This window comes from Coffea eugenioides, chromosome 2, assembly GCF_003713205.1.
Source record: "Coffea eugenioides isolate CCC68of chromosome 2, Ceug_1.0, whole genome shotgun sequence".
Taxonomy (NCBI): Eukaryota; Viridiplantae; Streptophyta; class Magnoliopsida; order Gentianales; family Rubiaceae; genus Coffea; species Coffea eugenioides.
Window position 1 is genome coordinate 24,354,039 of NC_040036.1, and position 22,860 is coordinate 24,376,898.

General features: G+C 37.5%; 4 protein-coding genes across 5 annotated transcripts; 2 read left to right on the plus strand and 2 right to left on the minus strand.

The window, feature by feature from the left end:
* The first annotated feature begins 956 nt into the window (after positions 1-956).
* Positions 957-8,691, plus strand: LOC113761729 (transcription factor GTE8-like). The gene is made up of 8 exons (XM_027304837.1): positions 957-1,158; positions 2,477-3,255; positions 3,399-3,476; positions 3,833-4,076; positions 5,513-5,612; positions 6,411-6,552; positions 7,337-7,705; positions 8,243-8,691. Exons 2-8 carry the CDS (start codon positions 2,611-2,613, stop codon positions 8,441-8,443), a joined length of 1,779 nt encoding a protein of 592 aa, XP_027160638.1. The 5' UTR covers positions 957-1,158; positions 2,477-2,610; the 3' UTR covers positions 8,444-8,691.
* Positions 8,692-8,895: 204 nt separating this feature from the next.
* Positions 8,896-13,103, minus strand: LOC113761730 (tRNA pseudouridine synthase A). The gene is made up of 10 exons (XM_027304838.1): positions 12,789-13,103; positions 12,640-12,696; positions 12,167-12,244; positions 11,935-11,988; positions 11,189-11,271; positions 10,544-10,643; positions 10,385-10,447; positions 9,649-9,912; positions 9,465-9,525; positions 8,896-9,384 (listed from the first exon to the last, which is right to left on the minus strand). Exons 1-10 carry the CDS (start codon positions 13,056-13,058, stop codon positions 9,278-9,280), a joined length of 1,137 nt encoding a protein of 378 aa, XP_027160639.1. The 5' UTR covers positions 13,059-13,103; the 3' UTR covers positions 8,896-9,277.
* A 1,236-nt stretch (positions 13,104-14,339) lies between these two features.
* On the plus strand, positions 14,340-15,494 carry LOC113759302 (agamous-like MADS-box protein AGL80). Its single transcript, XM_027301869.1, has one exon. It carries the CDS (start codon positions 14,340-14,342, stop codon positions 15,492-15,494), a length of 1,155 nt encoding a protein of 384 aa, XP_027157670.1.
* A 1,117-nt stretch (positions 15,495-16,611) lies between these two features.
* On the minus strand, positions 16,612-22,550 carry LOC113762246 (YTH domain-containing protein ECT4). Of its 2 annotated transcripts, none has more exons than XM_027305613.1 (10): positions 22,382-22,550; positions 21,293-21,348; positions 21,006-21,067; positions 20,555-20,663; positions 19,583-19,647; positions 19,105-19,497; positions 18,231-18,740; positions 17,817-18,029; positions 17,464-17,634; positions 16,612-17,029 (listed from the first exon to the last, which is right to left on the minus strand). In XM_027305613.1, the coding sequence occupies exons 2-10, from the start codon at positions 21,318-21,320 to the stop codon at positions 16,916-16,918; spliced, it is 1,665 nt and encodes a 554-aa protein (XP_027161414.1). In that variant the 5' UTR covers positions 21,321-21,348; positions 22,382-22,550; the 3' UTR covers positions 16,612-16,915. The 2 variants fall into 2 exon arrangements, with proteins under 2 accessions (XP_027161414.1, XP_027161413.1); XM_027305612.1 differs by having other exon boundaries at positions 20,510-20,663.
* Between the last annotated feature and the right edge of the window lie 310 nt (positions 22,551-22,860).

A 22,860-nucleotide genomic window follows, 5' to 3' on the forward strand; every position in this document is an offset into this window, starting at 1 on the left:
ATTTCTTTTTTCTATTTTTTGGTGAGTAATCAAGGCAAAAGTGCGCCCCCCCGCCCCCAAAATCTACGATTCAAGACTTTTTGGTATAGATTCATTATCGTCTTTGAAGAGTATCAAACACTACTATTAAATTTATCTAGACCTTTTAGACAGAGACGCAATGTTCTTTTTAATTGCCAAAAAATATGTGGATAATAATTATACCAACGAGATCGGAACAACGCTAATAAAAAAAATTCCTTGCAGAGCAAAGTTGATTCTGATTGCTCTAACAATAATGATAGCCCATTAACTAGTTCTAATGGTTAATAAATCAATAAACACGAACGTTTTAATTAGTGTAACAGAATTTGTCAAACTTTGTAAAATCTTACAAAAGGACCATCTAAATGCATATTGCACGAAGACAAATTTGTTCCCTTTTGGCTAAAATCTATATAGAGAACATGAGAGATGAGATGGTGTTAGAGTTAAATTTTTTTGTCACTTTTTTTTAAAAAAAATTTATTTCTATCCTGATATACGCAATGATCAATGCTGTAAGTAATTTTAATAACTTCTAATATTTCTTTTTTTAAAAAATTTTTTTTTGAACTAATAACTCCTACTCTTTTTTTCCTATCAACAGAAAAGCCTTATAATTTTATAATTTTAAAGTACGAGTGTCTTTTTTTAACTGCTCCCAATCAATACTATCTTAGTTTCCAAAATCACACTAATCACTTCATTAAATAGCAAGTTTTTTTTTTTAATTTTTTTTACTAACAAAACCTTTTTTTTAAAAAAAAACTTTTTAGTAGCGCATTCGGCTATATACTTTAGGTGAAGGAAGTGAAACTTACCTTTCCAGGGCACGAGGCCCATGCCCATCTGTTATAAGCCCACCCTATTCTACGCACGGTCCATCCCTAAAGGCAAAGTGGCGAATAGGGAGAAAAATAAATAAATAAATAAGGGAAAAAAGCAGGAAATCAAAACCAAAGAATTTTTTAAAAAAAAAAAATCAAAAATTAAGTATTGCATCTTTGGAAGCGCGAGCTCCCGCTCAATCTCTGGTAATCAAGTTTTCAATTCCAAGTCTTAGGAGCTCCGAAATCGAACCGCAACCCGCTAAAAAGAGGTTCAGTTCGAAGCGCAACCCAAACCCGCAGAAAAGAGGTCCGAAGCGTAACCCAGTTCTTGCTTTCTCTCTTCCTTTCGTGCTCTAATTTTCTGGTCTTTAAGATGTTTTTTTTGTTTTTACTGTTGTACCATTGTTATATGACTCAGCTTAGATGAACAGAATGCTGTTTTTGAAATTCTGCTATTGCTCGATTGGAATTCCGTTGAACAAATTTTTTTGACTTTAGTTGTTGTTTAAATTGGAATTGAAGCAAAAGAACTCATTTTGTATCTTCAGTAACTGGGAAACCCTTTTTTCCCAGCTTCAGTTGAGGTGTTTAGGGTTTTTCTGTATATTTCCTATTGTCGTGGTGAATTTTTTCAATTAAACCAACTGGTTGTTGAACTCTTTTTTTTTTGTTTTTTTGTGGATGTATTCTGTTGTAACTGCAAATGTAAACAAAATTTTGCATCTGAGTCCTTGATTTATTCGTTGTCATACACATTATTACCTTTTAGTGAGTATTTGTATGCATTTTTCCTGGGAAGCCTATCATGGTAAAAACTTGTAAGGGTCACTGGGTTAATTAGGGAATCAAGGTAGAAGAGTTACTTGTTCATTGGCCACTTGTATAGCAGTAGTGGTTCGTTGTCCTTTTTAATTGGAATGTAGCATATTATGATTGCAAATTGCTGTCTCTATGGGTTAAGACTAGAAAGCTGTGAGTATTGGGAAACTCGTAGGCTTAGGAGCTGTTCTATCTAGTGGGGTGGAAGGGAAAGCTTTTAGAACTAAAAGGGAGCATGGAGAGTTATTAATGTCTAACTAGAAAAAACCAAGTTAAAGAAAAAGTTGGGTTTTTGAAGTAAAACTCATTTGATTTTAATAAATTGTGCAAAGATGAGTTTTTTTTTTTTTTTTGTTATTTTAATGTGGGAAGTTTGGGGCAGGATCACTTTTGTGATGGTATGGTGGTTAAGGTTTTAGAAGAGAGTTTGGTTTATGAATCAGATGGACCACCTCTTGGACACATGAACTTGTGGTCCTTTGTACCTTAGGAATTACTTTCCAAGGACTACATGTCAATGCAGTTGGAATTTACTTGTCATGGACATGCCCCAGGCTCACTGGAATGTTAATCATACTATTCCCTGAGCTGAGGTTGTGGTAGGAGTTCAGGTTGTGCCAATCACCGTGTCTGTTGGACAGAAGAGTCACATAACATCAGCATCGGTGTTATGTTCTTCTTTCAGCTGGTCATGCTGATGCTCTGGAACAATTCAATATGTGGTCTGACAGTTTTGCTTATCCATTTAATGTATTGTTAGTATCTAGAGATGTCTGCATTGCTAATACCTGCAGTGATCATTGCAGAATGGAATATATCTCCTCTTGTTGTGCACTTTAATTGATGTGGCTCTAAACAAAGTAGATTCTTGCCTAGTGTGTCTGGGTCTTTTATTTTAAGCTTGGAAATTCATCAGTCGAATATTAGCTAGTTGGGGGGAATGAAGCGCAGACGTAAGGGTGGTAAGAAAGGCAAAGCAAAGAAACCGAGAACAGTTAGTACAAATGAGGTGGCACAAAGTTTGGTTACCTCAAATACAGAAGACAACCCTGTGATGAATGAATTGGACAACGATGAATTTGACTCTGGACCGGAGGCCGAGTCTCCATCTTCAACTGGAGCTGATCTGCCTGAGAAACCACCAATTGTAGATGAAAAACCAAAAACTCTTAATCCTGGCCATCCAAATGATGATACAAAGCCAAAATTAGTTTATGGACGTGTTAAAGTGAAGATCAAAGCTTCAAAAGCATTAGACTCTCAGCTCACTTCTTCAGATGCACCCATACACAGTGATACTGAGAAGAGCGGACAGCAAGTGGAGGTAGAAAACCAGGGAGCTCCCAGTGAAAAGATGGAAGACAGTGCTAACTCATTGCCTGAATCTAACATAGGCAATTCTGGGAATTCATCTAAAAGATCTGGCAGCATAAAATTAAAGTCATCAAGGGGATTTAGTTCATCAAGTATGAGCCCATGTAGTAATGTTGAAATGATGAAGGGAGAGAGTACACAGCAGAAAGAACCTGGGGTGCTCCGCCTGAATCCTCAACATGACAAGCAAGAGTTGGATGCTTCTTTGGAGGTACATATGAATGATCTGTTCGTTTTTTGATGTCACGTGTTTCAGAGATACTTCTCGTGAATGAGCTGTTTGTTTTTTGGAGGTACACGCGAATGATCTGTTCAATTTTTGATGTCACGTGTTTTTTGGTGTCACCTGTGTAGGTAATAAAGAAAGTTATGAAGATGGAAGCAGCTGAGCCCTTTAATGTACCAGTGAATCCTATTGCTCTTGGAGTACCAGTAAGCATTTGTTGCTTTGCAAAGTCTTTGTTGCCATCTTATGCTAATGTTGGATGCAGAACAAATGGGGCCTTAAAGACTGTAATTTGCTATACAGTATGCTGATAGTTGTATTTGAGAAACTTCACAGAAAATGTTGCTCTAATCTTTTACCCTATATGGTACAACTTGTTTTAAATACTTGGGAGTTTTGAACATAGTACTGTTGTATTTGGTGAAAATGTTGCGTGAATGCTTAAGTTGGAACGCGTTACTAATTTCAGCGAGAGGTCTTTCATGATTTTCATTTTATTTCTTTGTTTATCTTTCACATAAAGTTTTTAACATCAATTTATTGCCAAATGGGGCTGAACCAGGACTATTTTGATGTCATTGATACGCCTATGGATTTTGGCACCATATGCAGTAATCTCGAAAGTGGTATCAAGTACATGAACTCTGAGGATGTCTACAGAGATGTGCAGTATATATGGGATAATTGCTACAAGTACAATAATAAAGGTGATTACATTTTGGAGCTCATGAAACGGGTGAAGAAGAACTTCATGAAACATTGGACTGCAGCTGGCTTATACAGCGATCATGCAGAGGGAACCAATGGTAAGATTTATTTTATCTAAGGGGCCATTTGGTTTAAGGATATTGGAATCAAGATTTGAAATAATGCCGATTCTCAGTGTTTGGATATAGGTATGGGGTTTGAGATTTTGGAATGAATTCCAAAAATCGGGCAACTCTCCATTCCTGACCAAATTGAGAGGTTTTGTGAATTCCCTTTATTTAATTCCAAAGCAGATTTATTAAACATTTTCCACATTTCACACTTGAACGACCCAATCGCTAGCACTCTTTCCTTTCCTCCCCCACCACTGACAACCCTTCTCCTTCCACTTCCCAATCTACTAGGCCCTTTGCTCTTTGTCATTCCAGCCCCACTCCTCCATCCCTTTCCACCACCATAGCCCGCAAGGCCCTAGGAAGATGGGAGAAACTTCTATTTCACAAAAGCATTTCATCCTGAGTGGCTTTGGCATGTGATGAATTTTTTCTGTTTTCTGGTTATTAGTCTCCCTAGGACCGTTGTTGATTTTTTAGACTGAAGTGGTAGCGCTAACGGACATGTAAGTGGTGGAGTGATTGCTGCAACCTCCCTCTTTCTCTTCTCTCCCATGGTGAAATCCCTTCAACTATTTTTATTTTTGTTTTTTTCTGTTGAATCCTATTCATCTTTGCTATAAATCAGCTCTTTTGATTTTGAAGTTCCAAGAAAATTGATCAATTGTCCAAGTGATTTTGAGTTCCAAGAAAATTCATCAATGGTCAATGGGTTAAGTGCTGCAATAATGTGTAAAAGAGGAACGAAGAAGAAAAGTAAAAAATATAAAAGAAATTAAAAATACAATTAAATAATAGACAATTTAATGTAATACCCATTCCTTGTTAATATTTACCAAACATATGTTGTTGTAATGATACCTTTGACCAAAACCCATACTAATTTTTGAGATATTATTCCAATTACAATTCCAATTCCAACCAAACGCCGAGTAAGCATTTTATTTTTTGACTTCGTTGTGAAAGAATACTATGTGTCTTATTTCTTGATTATATCTCATCTCTATGCTTGTGTATTGGGGTTCAGCTGTCTATTGACAATATTAGAGAACCTTTAGATGTGCTTCTGTTTATTGACAAGGAACATACTGCTGTTGGTATTGCTGATATGGTTCAGTTCTTTGATACACAAATCGGACCCTTCAGTTTCTTCCGTATGATTGTTTTGTATTCTGTTTGCTTAGTTCTTACACTGAATGGTTCTACATATTATAGTTTGTTTCAGTATTGGTAATTGCTGTTAGAATTGTGCAAGTACAAAAGTGAATCATAGGTTGTTTCCGGTTGAAAGTAATGGTAATGCTTAAAAAGATTATACATAAAGGTTTGAGCATAGCTCAGAAATCATTTGTTCAGTCTGTTCTTACCTACTTGCTGCAAACAAATTCAAAATATACTTTTTAATGCCTTTCTTCTTGCAGGCAGTGATACAATTCAAGCAATGGATGTGACTCCTTCCATTCACGGAAAGATGCCTGTAAAAAATGGTGCCTTGAACGCTGCATCAAAGAAGCGCCATGGGTATGTTTCTGCAGGTTATCTTGTATGAATTTGAACTACATTTTGGTTTCTGTTGACCCCTACATGATTAAATAACTGACATATCAAAATAGGAACCTGAGAGCTTATTGGCCTGTTTGTTCTGAAACTAAATGGTTGATGATCATTTTGAGTGTTTTTGCTAATTGTCTGCAGATATGCTAGTATTAAACCATTTAGCATGGACTGATATCACTATTTGAAGAGAGACACATAGTTCAATGTGTTATTGGTTCTTCTGTCTCTCCCTTTCTCTCTGTCAATTTATGATTATTTTGGTTTATCTAGATTGACATGTCCCTTGATTCTGCTGCACTATATTGTTTGATGAGATTTTTGTTCTTCACTTACTATTAACAAGCAATGAATTCCTTGTGCCCTTTCTTTGTTCGTTGTTATTTTGGAATAAAACTATGAATATAGACAAGTATTATAGAAAGGACTAAGAAGTGCAAAAATGCTGGAAACTGGTTTAGAAGTCTCAAATTAAAATAAAATGATAAAGACAGAGTAGAACACAGAGACAACTAGGTAGAATTAATTATAAATTGGGGAGTGAAGTCTTTATTACTCATTGTGCATAGGTATTATACAGGAAAGAAAAGGTTCTCTTGCTTATTGATGCAATTTTTTGTTAGTTTCAATTTCATTAATCACTTTGAATTTGAAGTACAAGATTTTTTTCAGGCATTACTAGCTTAGTCACTCGTCGGTGGTGAGCTTCACTTGTAATCCTTTTGTAGCTATTTTGAGTTGATGTGATTTTACAATGTATTCCAGTCTTAAAAAGCACAAGGACGGTTGTCTTTGTGCTATCTGTGTAATGATGCGGCGCAGACAGGAGCGTGAGGAGACTTCTCAAATGTTGGATGATCAGTTTGATGCTGGTGATGGTTATATGGATGAAGAGGTTAAGCCAGAGGTATATTTATTCATCGCCTTTGTTCAGTGCTTTTTGGTTAAATGTTTAGAAAGTCATAACTAGACCACCTCTGTGTCGGATTTTTTAAAAACAGCTTCTTTTTTTTTTCTTTCTATGACCTGAGTTTTAGGAACTGCTGGTAGCTAAAGCTCTATATTGACTTTATCAAGCACCACAGTTCACTCTATCTTGAACAATGTTCTTGCTTAAGCGATCTGCTGTTAGACGTATGTTTGATTCTCCATCCTTTGTTAATGTTTGCTCTACCTGTTTGTGGCCATAGCTTCGTCAGTTTCCTTTTGCTCATGCTAAGTGGTGTCTCCACAGGTCTTCTTTGCACTTCTTTGCTTAGGCTTCTTTCACCTTTTTTCAGTTGATGCTACTGATACTTTTGTATTCTAAATCAGTAGAGACATCGGACATGAAAGCATGCACTATTTGTCCAAATAAATTGGATGACCAGTAGCTAAGTGTAGAGTTCTTGGTGGTTGTCCCTGGTCTATTGTGGAGATGGGTGGATGGGTGAGGTTATGGGGCTTTGAATTGTGTTCTGCTGAACTTGTGGGACAAGGTAACTATTTGGCTTTACAGGAGATTTTGGTTGAAATTTCTGATAGTAATCAAATGTCGTATCTGTTAGTTTACAGTCTGCTGAGCTTATCTGTTTTATGAGTCGTGGTCCCTAGGGGAGGTCACAGCAACTGCTTAGAACACATAAGAACCATCAGGAGCATTATTCTGTATCTTATACCATGTCATAATTATGTTATCTTCTGGTTTGAAGGAAGCTTCACCTACAGGAAGTCCTGGTGGAGATTATTCTTTAGCAAATATGGACAATTCGCAAGAACATGTTGCCGATGCTGACCTTGAAGAGAAAGGAGATGAAATGAAGTTGCAGGATACTGAAAATATATCACAACAGCGAGAGGACAAGCCTGAGGATAACAAAGAGAATTTATTGACAGATGAAGGAAAAGAAGAAGGTGAAATTTGTGAGCAGTTGGATCAGAGATCTAAAGACGAGCATGATGCACAAAACCATCCACCAAATCTGGAGTCAGGTGATGACTTGTCAAATAAAGCCAGCAGGGAGAAAACACCTCTACAGCATGAAGATAATACAGCAGCAATTGAGCAACGGAAGACTAAGGTGAGAAACTGACTATATCTGCTCGATAGGCTCAATACTAAGAGGTTGGTTATTAATCTTTAAAATGTAGTCTAACTGAATATTGTAAGAGAAGCAAAATAGAAAAATGAAAGAAAAGGCATGTGTAGCTCCTATTGCATACTTTAACAAAACATTTAAGTTGAAATTCCGTACATTTGGTCACAACTAAAGAAAACTACGAGCTACACAGATCTCTGTTTACTTTGTCAACTTATATTCAGTCAATGTACTTCCTTTAGACTCTTTACAAGCATAGAGGACAATACCTTTAGTTTGCCTTGTAGATATGAACAACACACTTGTTTTGTCCAGGTATATGGCTAGCAGAATTGTTTCATGAACCATTGTTGTCGCTAATGGTTTTTGGCTTGAAAACTGATATGCTTTAAACTTTCCAGCACACTTTTTGTCGCTCAATATGTCACCAAAAATGACACGATTATTAAATTTTCTGCCTCACTCCTTGGTAAATTGGAGACTATTCTAACTTTGGGATATGGCGCTTATTGTTCACAGGAGTTGCTGGACAAGAATCAAAGAGCTAAAATGTATGAGAGACTCCGTTATTTGGAAAATCCCATGCTTTTTGAGTTATGCGGCACCCTTTTTGATGATAAGAATAAATCTGTTTGGACGGGACCGCATTCTCTTGTTCATCATGAGCGTTTTCCTCGCAAGAGCTCCATTCTTGCGGCTATTACTTCATTTATGAAGTAGCTGCGGACATCGTTTCAGCAATTCAAGGAGCAGCAAATCAAAACTATGAGTGCCTCTTTTCTTGGCTTTCAAATTTACACCAGGACCAAGGAGTTAATGGTTGCTTGAGGAATCTTTGATGTTTCATAACATGTTGAACGGCGAAGTGCTTTTATGTGATTTATTCCATCGCAGAACCCCCACTCCTTGCCTCCGAACTGTCTTCTACTCTTTGTTCCTCTTTGGATAATGAAAAGATGTTTGGAAAATCGAATGCAGTCAGTCACCTGATCACCTCTGCGGTTTGAATTGATGGTGCGTTAGCCCTAGCATCAACAGGCAACAGAGCTGCAGAAGTTTTATCTCATTTTAATCAACTAAGTTCTGGCTACATAAAGGTCCTCAGGCACGACATAGTGAGCATGTTTAGTAACAACCAGAAAATATCACTACTACTAATATAAATGAAAAAGGACAAAATCAATGCATCTTGCATGAGCTAACAAAATTAATAGAGTAATTTGCGGCTCCTTTCACAATTTAAATCAAGACACAAAGATGCTATTCTTGTTTGCTTCATAAAGTCGGACAACTCCCAATACCCCTTCTCAGTCTATCCTAAGAGAGACACAAAATGAGTGTTGTATACGCGTATACCCAGGAAGCAGAACTCTTCACGGCTTCTGGTAAAACATGAAGTTAGTGGCTGCCACTTAATGAGTATATCAAATACACAATGCAATGTCATCTAAGCAGCAGCATGAGAATTGAAACAATCGGGTGTTATGCAAGCAAATGATGAATTGGTGCAGAAAAATCATGATGAAACAGAGTCCTTCCTTGGAGATGACCAATTCACATATCTGAAGGCAGATCGAACTTAACATGTCCAAGGTAGAGTCCACATGCTGGGGCCATCGGACTTGCAGCCGCTACCGTCTTTGCTTTCAGAATGCGTTCCACTGAAATGAAGCATGGCATGACAAATAAATCCAGAAAATTTACTAAATAAACATAGACAAGCTTTACATTATAGTAATACCGTCATCTACTGTTAAGTTTCCCGTTCCAACAGATTTGAGAACACCAACCAGCAACCTAACCTGTTCAAAAGCTTTAACTTCAGAACACTGGGGCGTTTGAATTGTCACTAGTAGTAGACACATATTATTGATGAGAGACCGACACAAACTGGGATTGGATACAGTAAGAATGGTGACCCCAACCTGGTGGTAGAGGAAAGAACGTGCTCGTGCAGTTACCACAAAGCAACAATGCTGTTTTCTCATGCCAAATGTTGGAATAGGCTCAACTTGAGAGGTGATCGTTGAAGAAACATGTGAAACCTCAGATTCTGATTTCAGGGAGGTTGCAAAAGAATCTTCTACTAAATAATTGCTCTGTTCTCTCTCTTTGATAGAAGGGAAAGATAGAGGTGAAACAACCTCAGTAACATTCAATTCATCCAAAGATCTGATCGGCGACTTTGCCTGACAAACAACCAACATCATAAAAACAAGATAAAAGGCACCTTGCAGATAAGTTTTGTATCATGGATGATTCTGAATGTCTTAAACCTACAGTTCCTGCTTTTCTCGAGTCATGCTGTCGGAAACTTTCAAGAGTGCTTTCTAAGTAAGTTTCCAATCCAAACCAAATTTTTTCAGAAGCTTCCAAGAATGCTTTGTAAGTAAATTTCCAAACCAGACCAAAAAAGATAATTTTTTTATCCATTTCAAAGGCATTTCAACTTTTTTTTTGGCATCTGAACCATTAGCTTTAGAACTAGAAACTGATCAAGTATTACACGGAACTTTGTAAAATAACATAACTGAGCAGTCAGAAGATATCATCTGAGGTGCCATATGGTTAACCTCGTAGATGAAGGCCAGAGGCATCATATGGCCAGAGACACTGCAAAATGTAAAGTGATGATAGCTATCTAGGATATAAACAACAAACCTGACATGCAGCAGCCCTGAAAGAACTGAAATCATGACGTCCAACTAAAACTTGGCATGCCTTCTGGATTAAGATCAAAGTGAAACAATCTTTAGCCATCAAAGTATACAGCAAAAATCAAACCCAGAAAAGAAAATCATCAAAAAAATCAGGTCCAACCTGCATAGATAGAAGGTCTAGTTCTTCCGCAACATGCCAAGAACGGTCTTTTTCAAATGTTGACAAAGGTTCGGGACCAGACAGTAATCGATAGAAGTACCTAATGAAGATTTCGAGACAATTTAAAACTCACTACAAACTAAACACAAGCTTTGCTTGTCTCCAAACATTAAGTCCAAATGTTGGCAACCAATGCCAAAGTAGGTAGGAATGTAAGAGGAAATAGCGAGAGTACACAGTCAAATATTCCAGTATATTATTCACACTATAAGCATTAAGTGTTAAATCTGACTGCCAAATTCATGAGAAATGTTAACATAGCGTACATAATTTTAGTCGCAATCTTTGTGAATAAATACAAAGCACATAGCTATATTTTGATTATCATTTGCAGCATAATCTATAACAGTTCAAAACACACAAGAATCCTCTCTGCTTCCAAGGTACGCATATTCTAGAGCATTTGGACTAGCTACACCTTCATATTTTAACTGAATCCTATTCAACGTAGAGATTCAGAACTCTATGAATTGCTGATTCATGCATGAAAGATCATGCATACAGTTCCCACAATCCATGTAAAGAAGAATTCTTATACCATATATAGCAGCATCAATATCAAAGTTTGGAACTGTTGATACCTACGTGCGTTCTTGAGCTTTGTATCTAGAATGAAAATCAGATGGAACACTCTGAACATCAATGACCATGATATCACCCTCATTCTTCTGGAGCAAAGCAAAGAGCAAAATATGTCATCATTTCCTTCAATTAAGGGCATTGGACATGATGCGTGAAGAACTAAATTACAGCCCTAACTTCCACTGCAACACGGGACAATGAAGATCCATTTTCAAGATTAGTTCCAGAAAAGTTAAGATGCTCAAGCACCAGTAAACAGAAAATTATGCAAATTTGACACTGTAAATAGCAGCATATCTCAACCAAAGCAATTATACAAGGGGCTTGTGCAAAAGTTTTCTGCCAGCTATATCAAAATAGAGGCTGAAATTCTTCATTGTCTTTATACAGTAGTTGACACCATGATCCTTTCAGAGCTCGAAAGAGTCACAAGGGGACAGCAGTTTTCATGCATAGCTAAAATGGCTGCACACACAACTGATAGGGAAGGGGAATAAAAGGAGTATTAAGAGTTTAATCTCATTTGACAATATATTTTTACCCGGGGCATCAGGAAAGATGTGTAAGTTACCAAGGGATGATTTTCATCAGAAAAACAATTTGCAGTACTAAGCACAAGGAATCCTACTGACTATTTGTTCAGCTTATTGTAAATTAAACATAAACTAGAAAAATCAAAGGTAACTGCAAGCGGACAAGTATAAGAGGGAAATTCAGAAATGAGGACTTTTGCATAGAACATAAGTTACCTGTAAGAAATGGTTGACAGCTTTCTTGACCACTGCAGGTTCATGGGGAGGTAGCTGCATGCAAAAAGAGAGTTATAGGAATAAAATTGTGTTCTAAGAAGGCATTGATGAGCTACCCAGCCTAAGCTTAATCGACTCTAGACTTGAAAAACAAAAAAAAACAAAAAGGCAACAACAGTTATCAATGCAAGAAAAAAAAATCAGAAAGATTTTGAATTCTACAAGAATTTACCGTTTCACCAGGTTTCCTTTTGCTTATCCTTTCAACATCTACATGGAAAACATTTGATAAGGCATGAACTCCTGCATCCTAGAAATCCATATAAGAATGTTAGAACTGATATGGTACATGAAGGACACTGATATTGTTTGTTGGGGAAAAAAATAAAGGATGGATTGTTCACAAATGCAAGAAGAAACACCAGTATTGAACCAAGACAATAATGGTAAAAGACTTAAAAACACGAATACATATAGGAAAGCATGCATGGAACACCTCTATTGGAAGCAATTCACTGGACAAGTCACAAAATGCATAAATTTTAACCAAAATAAATAATGGAAGACAATTCAATTACCACATCTTCTGCAGTCTCTCAATAGTCATTGGCCATGCAACTCAACACAAAATTTACATAGCCCCATTACTAAAGGGTTAACCATTCTGCAAAAAGGAATCCCCTTAGAGAGAGAAGCACAACTTACCGTTCGGCTAGAGCAAAATATTGAAACAGGCTGTCCAATGAATTTGTGAAAAGCCTCCTGAAAACACCAAAATGAAACATAAACTACAAATAGTGATAAACACTTCAGCAGTTTCCGATATTAATGGTAGAAACAATTTAAATCATTACCTCCAGAACGCCGACGACGGTGCGGCAATTGGATTGCTGCTGAGCTCCGGCGAAGCGGGTCCCAATATACTCGATTGCAATCAAATAGCGCTGAATTCTAGGGTTCGGATTCATTTTAGTTTCGGTAACTATCGGGCCTTTTTGCTGATTCTCTTCTTCTTCGCAGCCGGATTCTTCAATGGGGTTGACTCTGGCGATTTTCTGAGGACGTTCGGGGGAATGATTTCCTGGCCGTCGATTGAGAGACTGCTCTGATTGATCGGCGCTCATTGGTGGCCGTCGGTTGGGAGCTTTCAGGCAGGGTGTATTCGTAATTAGGACATAATTCGTAGGGGTTTAAGTTTTGGCGGTTGGAAATGACTAATGAGGGTTTTAGGACAAGTCGCGTTTCAGGCAGCGAAGACAAACACCACACTTCATAAAGGCGCAGAATTGGATCGCCTCTCATTTCACGCCTATTGTTACTCGCTTTTGGATTGCTTTAAATGGTCTTAACTAGCAAGGCCCCTCTTAACTAGAGCCTTAATATTGTAGTAAACCACGCCTTTTGGGCCATCAGCCTGAAAGCCTAAACTGCAGGCAGGAAAGATTTCACGCCTTCGTTTGCTTATTACTCGTATCTTTGCCAATTTTGACAGCCAGGATTAGAAAAGCTGAAGGATTGATGCTAAAAAAATAATTCCAAAATAAAAAAGAAGCATCCCTCTTGTGACGAAACACTGCTAGTAATAAAAATAGTGTTGTTTAAGATTTTCATAGCCACGTGCAATAATTATGGAAGTTTTCACAAGACTAGATGATTTGAGAAATTTCCTAAGATGTGAGAAAATCAATTAAGACCTTATATTTCTCTCAATCTTTCCTTATGTTCTTGAAGAGTAATCTATATATATGGTACGTAAAATCACAAACGGGGACTGCCTTTTTTTTTTTTAGCAAGGTAATATTGCACATACCATATATACATCACCAATCATCAATTAACGTTTTATGGACACTTTGCAAATTCTTGGAAATTAAGCAACTCCATGATATCTATCTTCTTATATAAAGGTTGTGAACAACTCCATTCTTTTCCTAAATCCGGTTAAGGCAAGCCACGCTGAAGAATCAGAGGTAATTTCTTGAGTTATTACACTTTCTATTGTTTTTTTTGGTTCCCTAAGAAAAATTGCTTTGTAGCCACGATCGATTCAAAGCTAATTTCTTCAACAATTTTTTCCCCTAAGAGTAAGATAAGAAAACTGTCTTTGTTTTGGCTGTCTGCTGCTGTTTGTTGGAGTAATATATAGCTATGGTCAGGATATTGAAATCATAAATCTTTATTAATACTAGTTTAGCAAAAAAAGCTCAATAAATGGTTGAATAAATCCTAATTCATAATTAATCAATGTCGTTTCTTTCTTTTACTGGTAAGACTTTAGATTTTCATCCACATATATATATAGTCGAGTCAATAAATATATATCGCTTGCTTGCTTGCTTTAATGTTCTGTTTAGTTTCAATTAATTTCTACCACTTGTTTGATTTTATAGTAGTGATTATCAATCATGGGTCGTGCAAAGTTGAACATGGAACTGATTGGGAAAGAAAAATCACGGCACATAACTTTCAAGAAGAGAAAGGAGGGGTTGATGAGGAAGATTCATGAGTTCGCTACTCTATGCGACGTGGACGCATGCATGATCATCTACGGCCCTGGACAGGAGAGTCCTTCCATGGAGTCCGGGATTTGGCCGGAAAATTCTGATGAAATCTCGCGCATGATCGACATATACCAAGGCAAGTCTAAGGACAGTGCAACGAGGGTCTTCGGTTTGCAGGATTTTTTCCAGGATAGGAACAAGAGAGTGGAAGACGAACTCGATAAGGTGCGCAAAAAGGCCGTGGAAATACAGTACCCCACTTGGATTGATCCTATGAGCCATCTTTCAGAGATGGAACTGAGAAAATTCGCTGCAACGGTGAGCGATAAAATTGAAGTTGTGGACTCCAGGATGGAAGCAATATGCAAGGGATATGATGATGATGATCATCTCCATCATCATCAGCATCTTCTTCTTCATAACCACCATAACCATAGTCATATTCAAAACAGGTATTTAATGACGGAAGGATCACAACAGCAGCCAACGATTGATTTCACAGCAGCAGCTACGTCCTACAACAACAATAACAACGCAAGGTTGTCTGGATTGATCCAAAGAGGAGTTGAATTGGAACAAGTCAGCATTGGTCCTGCTCCGGTGAATCCAGTAGAAATGCACGTACCTATGGCACAGGCACACTACCCTGCTCCGGCTACTATTCACGATCAAGAACACCATCAGATGCACTCAATCAATCAGAATTCCATGATGATGCTTCTCATGAATGAAAATGAGCATCATCATCACCATCATCAAGTGCAATTAGGGGGCAGTGCATCTAGTATACAGTGCGCATCATTCAAGTATTATGGATCGAGTTCCGGAGGCGGCGGCGGCGGCATGGTGGCCGGCAGGGGTGGTGGGGTGCTTGATAATATGGTATATAATCATCCCAGGCCGTTGGCTCGCTACTATGGTCCAAGTGTGCAACCGATGGTGGCACCATACATGCAATATCCCCATTTGATGCCTAATGTTTCACCGTCTTTGAGGGAGAATGACTACAATGACATGATTCACTATCGGGTGATGGACCAGAGACCACCGAGGCACTAGTTCTTGATTATTAATTATTTAATTAGGAAGGTTGATAGTCTTTCTGATTGTTTTCAGTATAGTTTTTTTAATACGGGTCAAGTGCTACAGTACTTCGCATTTTAAATTAAATGCTTTGTAATGGTCTTAGTTTTACTGGAGAATATTATATTATGATGTTTGACGAAAGCCAGTATCATGAGGTTTTAATCTAAATCTAATACATTACGTGTGTTTGCTATATTGGACTTGGCTACTAATTATTTTATTACGTGGTTGTTTCTTTTATTTTGGTAACAGAGAAAATAAATTTTATGGAATGATGCAACAGTTGAGGACATCCACAAGATATTAGTGAGTAATTAATTGAAAATATTTTTTGTTTTACCAAGGATGAAAATTCTTTTGCAACGCGTTCGGATTCGTGCAAGCTTTTTAAGCTGCTCCGATCGTGCATGATTTTTCACTGCACACTAGGTACTAATGGAGTTCGTTACTCGAGCTTCAGTTTGGCTACATGCTCCTTCGGGTCTCATTTGATCTTGTCGACTAACAGATCCTGAATAATTTTGGTGATGCTTCTGACAATTTACTAAGCTTGTTCCCGAAATAATTTACCAAACCCCAAGACCCGAATTGAATCGTTTCCACCCACCCGAATCTTTAATTTACTTTTGTAGCTGTTTTTCAGTCGTTCGACGAGTGCAAGACAGTCCCAATCAAAATTATTGCAACTATACCACACAGCCATGATGATGATGATGATGATGATGATACAAACCCCACATTATAGGATTATCATGTTGAATTTGGGTTCTGCTTTGCCCTCGACTAAAATCTCTCCTGAACAACAAAAGCTAAGCTAAGAAGGGCATACACCATTTTCCACACAATGCTCAGCTAAATAAATAGGAGCAATCCGCCGTCATCCAGTCTCTCCTCAGAAACGAACTTCCTATATTTCACTACGAAGGCAGGCAAGAAGATATTAGCCAATTTGGACGCTAGATTTGCTGATGGAAGAACGGCAGTAAAACAGAGCGAGGCGAAATCATTCCTTAACCTAACCAGGAACCGCATAGCATTGAAACCTAGTCTTCACCGTCAGTAACAGAAACGCAACCCAGAGAGCAACAGATAAACTACCGACAATAAGCAACCAAAAACATTAATCTGATGTCAAAAGACTAAGCAAGCAAAATGGAGATGAAACATCTCCCTTCGCAAAAATTAAGAGAAAAACATCAATATATTAAAAAAAAAGCCAACCAGATTTAAGACCCAGCAACATACAAGACATCAAAGACGCCCCTCTAAACTAGATTCAGGTAGACAGCAAAAGAAAAATAAGTATAGAAAACAATGAAAAACCCCTGTGGTGCTTTAAAGCTGTTCTGACAACTAAATCGCCTTTTTAAGAGGCGCTTTGTCTTCTATCTAGTTCACACAGTGCTCTTCAGCGGGAGAGGAGGATTAAGCGAGAGGTCTTTTGTGAGATTGACTAATGATGGCATCAAATCCGACCCATTTGTCTTGCAGCCTTCCTTAAGGGGCTTCTGCAAACCAAAATAAGAATTGGTCATTAAAATGTATACATTAACAACCCCCCCCCAAAAAAACAGAAAAAAAAAAAGGGGTAGGGCCATGGACAATCTAATCTAAACACTAAATTATACATCCATCACTTCATTTACAGTTGTCTCAGAGTTAGAACAAGACATTGCTTTCAATTAACAAAAGGGCACACCCCATGGATTGTTGTCCACCATCAAGCCCCTCATCTTGGATGAAAATAAATTCAGTTTCAAGCTTCAAAACATGGTCTACGGAAAACATCTAGAAATGATTACACAGAATATTTACTGCATCAGAGGATGCAGTTAGAGACTCGGGGGAAATACCAAACTCAATTCATATTATATTAACACCCAGAAATATTGACATGATTCTGTCTATTTTTGGGCACAGAGAGAGAGAGAGAGAGACTGACTGGACTATCATCCTCCTTGAGTACATCAGTCTGAAGAGTTGGCTTTGTGCTTCTATGGGCTTTTAGCGACTTCTCCCGACCTTCGTAGAACTTGAAATCATCTAACAGTGACGTCTTAGCAGAATAACTTTTGAAGATGCTGAGCATTTCTAAACCTTGCTTCAGTCCAATCTGAAATAGAAGCGATATAGAAAAGCAATTTTATACTCCAAAAGTAAAGGAATAAAGACAAAGCACTTTCATCTTTGGACACAATATAATATAACCATACACGTGTGCATACAAAAGCACCTACAATATGAAAGCTTAATTATACAAATGAACTCATAATAAAAAAAAGAACTAAGTGCTACCTCCTGAGTGTCCCTGCTGTAGGTAACAGCCCTGTTATCATTGTTTTCCAAGATTATGTGCCGCAACAGACTATTGGGGACATCTTTAACTATGTGCCACTTGACAGGGAAGAACCCATTCCACTTGTCAAGCTGCCAAAAGTCCATGTTTTTGTTAAAGTCGACCTGTCCAACCATCTCAGCTACACCTAGAAACTGTCCACTACCATTCACCTGGAAACGAAGTGTAAACAGATTAGAAAAACAAATCATTGCACAATAAACAATAAGACACAAAAATTATTTGGTAAATGGCACACAAACAAATAAATTCTGAAATACATGAGACAACATTTGAAAGATGTATTTACTGGAACAGATCCAGTAGATCATGAAATCCAAGAAACATCCTTAAGAAAGTATACACAAACTCACTGAAAAGAACAGGAAAATTGGACATTTGGTGCCCTTTTCAGTTGCTTTAGACTCAGCATCACGGAAAGCAGCATCTAGTTTCTTGTTGCCATTTGGAGTGCTAGACCAGACATCATATTTAATGCATTTGTGAATATCATCTTCACTGTATGACTTGATGACATAAAACTTTCCATTGTCATACTCGCATTGAAAATCCTCCAAATTGTATTTATCCCTCTGAACAGTCAGCTCTGCTTGTTCATCATCAGCTGACAACTTTGAATGCTCACTCTTACTATTCGCCCTAGGACCACGGCTCAGCTCATTTGAAGCTTCATTTTCTCCTTCTCGCCTAAAATTACTTCTTGACCTAGATCTTTGATAGGTGTTCCAAACTCTACCATTTGGTTGGTAGTTCATTGGACCATAGTGCATATAAAGGCCTCTATTTTGGTTGCTGAATGCAGACAACTTCCCAGCAGGGTAAACCCCATTCATATTCTCAATTGACGGGAAACCAGAACCTAACTGGAAGAGGAGACAAATTAAAAAGTCGAATTACAAATTTCATGATGACAGAGTAACATATCATGCATGCAAAAACTGACTAAACAATTTATTGCGGCCTAGGTGACCCAGAAAAATATATTTAAAAAGTCCAACTTTTCTCCCAAAGAACAAAAGGGACTAAAATGCCACTAAATCAACAAAACCTAGGGCATAATACTAATTTCTGATTTCAAGCCCGCCTAGATGTAACCACCAAGCGTGCAACTCATACCATATCTAACCACTTGCAATTACAAAAATCTTGTGTAACTTGCATGTGAACTAGTCTTTTGAAATACTTAAACACGCATCAGATACCAACAGATTCTCATAAAGAGCATACCTTGTTCAGTGGTTTGAGAGGTCTAGTGTGAGGGAAGGACTTGCAAAAATCAGATGGCAATGTAAATTTTCGAGCTTTTGAATTCAAAGGCACAGTTGAAGAAGAATTAATTGTTCTTGAAGCGTTAATAACGCTCGAATTGACAGACTCATTCTGGCCAAAGGCAGCTTTTACATCGTCGGTTTTGCTAACAACTCTATTCTTGACATCTCCAACATACATCGAATCCCATGTATGAGGTGGCAAGGCTTCAGATCCATATGAGACCGGTTGCTGAAAATATCCAGATGATACATAGGGGAGCTGTTCCCCATCAGCACCAATAAACCCAGTGTTGTAAGGATTATAGCCAGGCAAATAATAGAGCAGTGAGCTATTGTCTGATGGGATACCCTGCAAATAAGCAAAAGTTAGATGTCACAGACTAGTGCTCTGGCATATAAAGTTAAAGAAGAAAAAAATGCACGCTAGAACATACTGAGTAACCACCACCCATAGCAAGATAACCTTGATCATCCAATTGATTAAAGGTTCCATTATACCCTGCAAAAAAAGAAAAATGAATTGACGAAATGTAAGACTCAACAAAAAGAAAAGCACCCTACAACATAACCAGATTGCCCTGGAGTTGTTACAAAGAAGGCATTAGATACGCGTACCCACAACCTCCCCAGTACCAGTTCCTTTCAATTGTCTTGTTCTCTATCTATTCATTTTCCCATTGCATCATATTGATCTGCTAGGAATTCACAAGACCTATGAAGCCACTTAGTTTTGAGTTCCATAACGCCCTTGTTCCAATGGATTACTATCTACTACATGCATACACTTTTATGAGAAAGTCTAACATCCTCATGTGCCATTTCATTAGAAATATGTTTTAATGCATACTGAGTGGGGGTTAAGCATATGACAATGTGCAAACCATGAGATACTCTTAACAAGTGCAAATAAATGCAGTACTCAAAGCATATGTTTAGGAAAAATAGGTCTCAGAAGATAGAACAGCCATATGTCTTATTTTACTCAAAAATAATGTATGACACAATTGAAAATAATTTATGAAGGACAATACTGTGCAATTGAAAAAATAATGATGAGCTCAGGTACTGGCATATCCCTTGATATTTGATATACTTGCAAAACAAAGAAAAAAGGTTGAATATTCAGTTTTCCATCCAAAGAAGGCATCAAAGGACAGGCATATGTTCTGTTCACTCCTTCCATCTTATGACAAGTTAAAGCATTGTAACAGTTTGAAAACTCAGAGAAGGGGGAGGGACAACACCCAAATGCTCAAGTCCTGAAATTATCCTAATTCAAAACTAAAAGTTTTTTCCCAACACTGGCTAACCTGAAATCAAAAAGAACCATATTTAGTAACAGAACCCATGCAATATCTGACCTGGGTAGTAATAATTGTAACAGCTAGTGGGTGGATAATAAACACCTTGCTCTGCATCTAAATTTTGATTGTCACCCTTGAGGCCAGTTGTAACATCCCCCAAAGTAGGCAAAGGAGAAGCCGTGTCAGGAGCAAATCCATTTTTGTTTGAAGCCTAAGGAGCAGAAGAAAACAAAAACCAAATATAAGCCAAAGAAATTACTTGGTGGCTTACACGTACACTTCCCTGGTTAAAATTTAATAAATGCATGCAACGTAAAACTACAACATGTCGCTAGGATGAGTAAAATTTGCACGAGGAACAATACAACCTTATAACTTTATCAAAAAAAAAAAGACAATAGCCAACAGCAAATGGCAAGATATATAAAAATAAACCACTCAAAAAGGATGAGCGAAAAGAAAAGAGGGAAAAAACTATTTCAGACGCGAAGTGAGCAAGGAAAAAATACCAAGCATGCTCAAGTAAGCAATGGTAGGGGGGCCACAGGCTTACCATATCTTTCTCAGGTTTAACAGCAGCGGAATCAGGCTTCAGACCTTGAACCATTTGCTCAGCTGTAGAATAAAGTTAAAGAGTAACAATACCCTTTTCAGGAAGATAACAGTCAATTGCAAGGAACTTTTAGAGCATAAAAACTTGACTAATTGAAAGAAATTCTGTCACTTTTCAATCAAAGCAAACATTAGATGACACATTAAAAGTTCCAAAAATATAAGCAGACTGTGTGATACACTGTAAATTCACCCAATGACTATCCATTAACCATAGACAAAGGATACAATTCTCTATGATCCTCTCTCCAGCCATTTGCGATCTTCAAAATCAAAATCCTTGCCTACAACCAAGTACAACTCAGCAGGAAAGATCACTGAGAATGAAGCAGAGTAACAACAAAGTGGCACAGACGCCAAACAAGTAAACTTGTGGCGTTGTTTCCAATCAGATATTTCTTTTCAATAAGGAAATAATTCTTCTGAAATATCATAAACTGAAAGTCAATCCTCCTCCCAAATTTTTAAAAGCAGAATACTTCTTTTCTTTAAAAAGGGCAGAATAGTCAACAAAAAGAGAAAAATAACAATTAAACGTAAATAAAAAAGAGCATAAGGAGTATCCATGACAATAGAGATTCTGTCCTACCCTCTTGCAGAAAAGAAAATTAAAAATTCCTCGCTCCTTTTACTAAACAAATTTGGATATTAATCGGGTTGTGATGGTGCGACAGAAAAGCAGAACATTCCCAAGTAGTAATAAGCCCCACACACTCAAAACATATTTGATAAAGACAACCCGATTATTCCATGACATAAATCAAAATTTAAAAAAAAAAAAAAACTATTTCTAGTTACCCACCAACAAGATTATTTCCTAAGAGATCTTTCTTAGTTTTCAAAAACAACGGAAGCCACAAAACCAGCAAGTCAACCGTCCAATAAAAATCCCCCAAGATATTAAGACCAAAATGGAAAAAAATAAATTTAATCAGTTTTACCTATTTCAAAAAAAGAAAAAAAACACAGAGAGAGAGAGAGAAGCAAATAACGAACCAACAAAACAAACTTCATCGTTTCTCCCAGCAGAACAAAGGAAAAACAAAAGAAAATAATTTACTATTTTGCATTTCTAGCAAAATCTTCATTCACTATTAAAAAATAAACTTATTTCACAAAACAAATCTAAAAACAATTAAGCATTTCTTACTAAACATTAAAAAAAAGCATGCAAAAATCAAAACAGTAGAAACCGCAAAAAGAACATAAACAAGTAGTCAACTAGTGTCTCAACTCTGTGCAGTGAAACAAAAAACCTGCGTGCTTATGACTAAAAAAGAAATCCTAAAGAAAAAAGACAGGTAAAGTAGATCTAACCTAGCAGAAGGGACCGAAAAGAGTCAACAAAGCAGAACTGCTGATCGGAACCCTAACACCGCAGACTCTGATCCGGAAGGATTTAAAGGAGCTGGCGGTAGTACGGAAAACCGCTTCGGGGGTTTAAAAGCGGTTTCCCGTGGGGAGAGGCAGAGAAGGAAAAGGGGGAGAAAAATGGCAGCGTGGAAGTATATAAGAAAGGGAGGCGCGCGGAGAGCGTGATGAGACACTGTGGACTAACCCTTGATGCTCTTCATCTGACGGCTGCTTTTGCTTTCTTAGTTTAGGAGACTAAATGTGGGCGGTTGGATCACATATAAGATGGTCATGAACATCGATGACTTTTCTTTCATTTTCTTTTTCCTTTTTTTATTTTTCCCTCCTTTTTTTGTCCTTTTTTAGTGTTTGGGGGGAAGGGATTGTAGACTAATTTAATTTCGAATGGGACCATGGTCCAGGAAGATGGGCGGGGCTTGGTG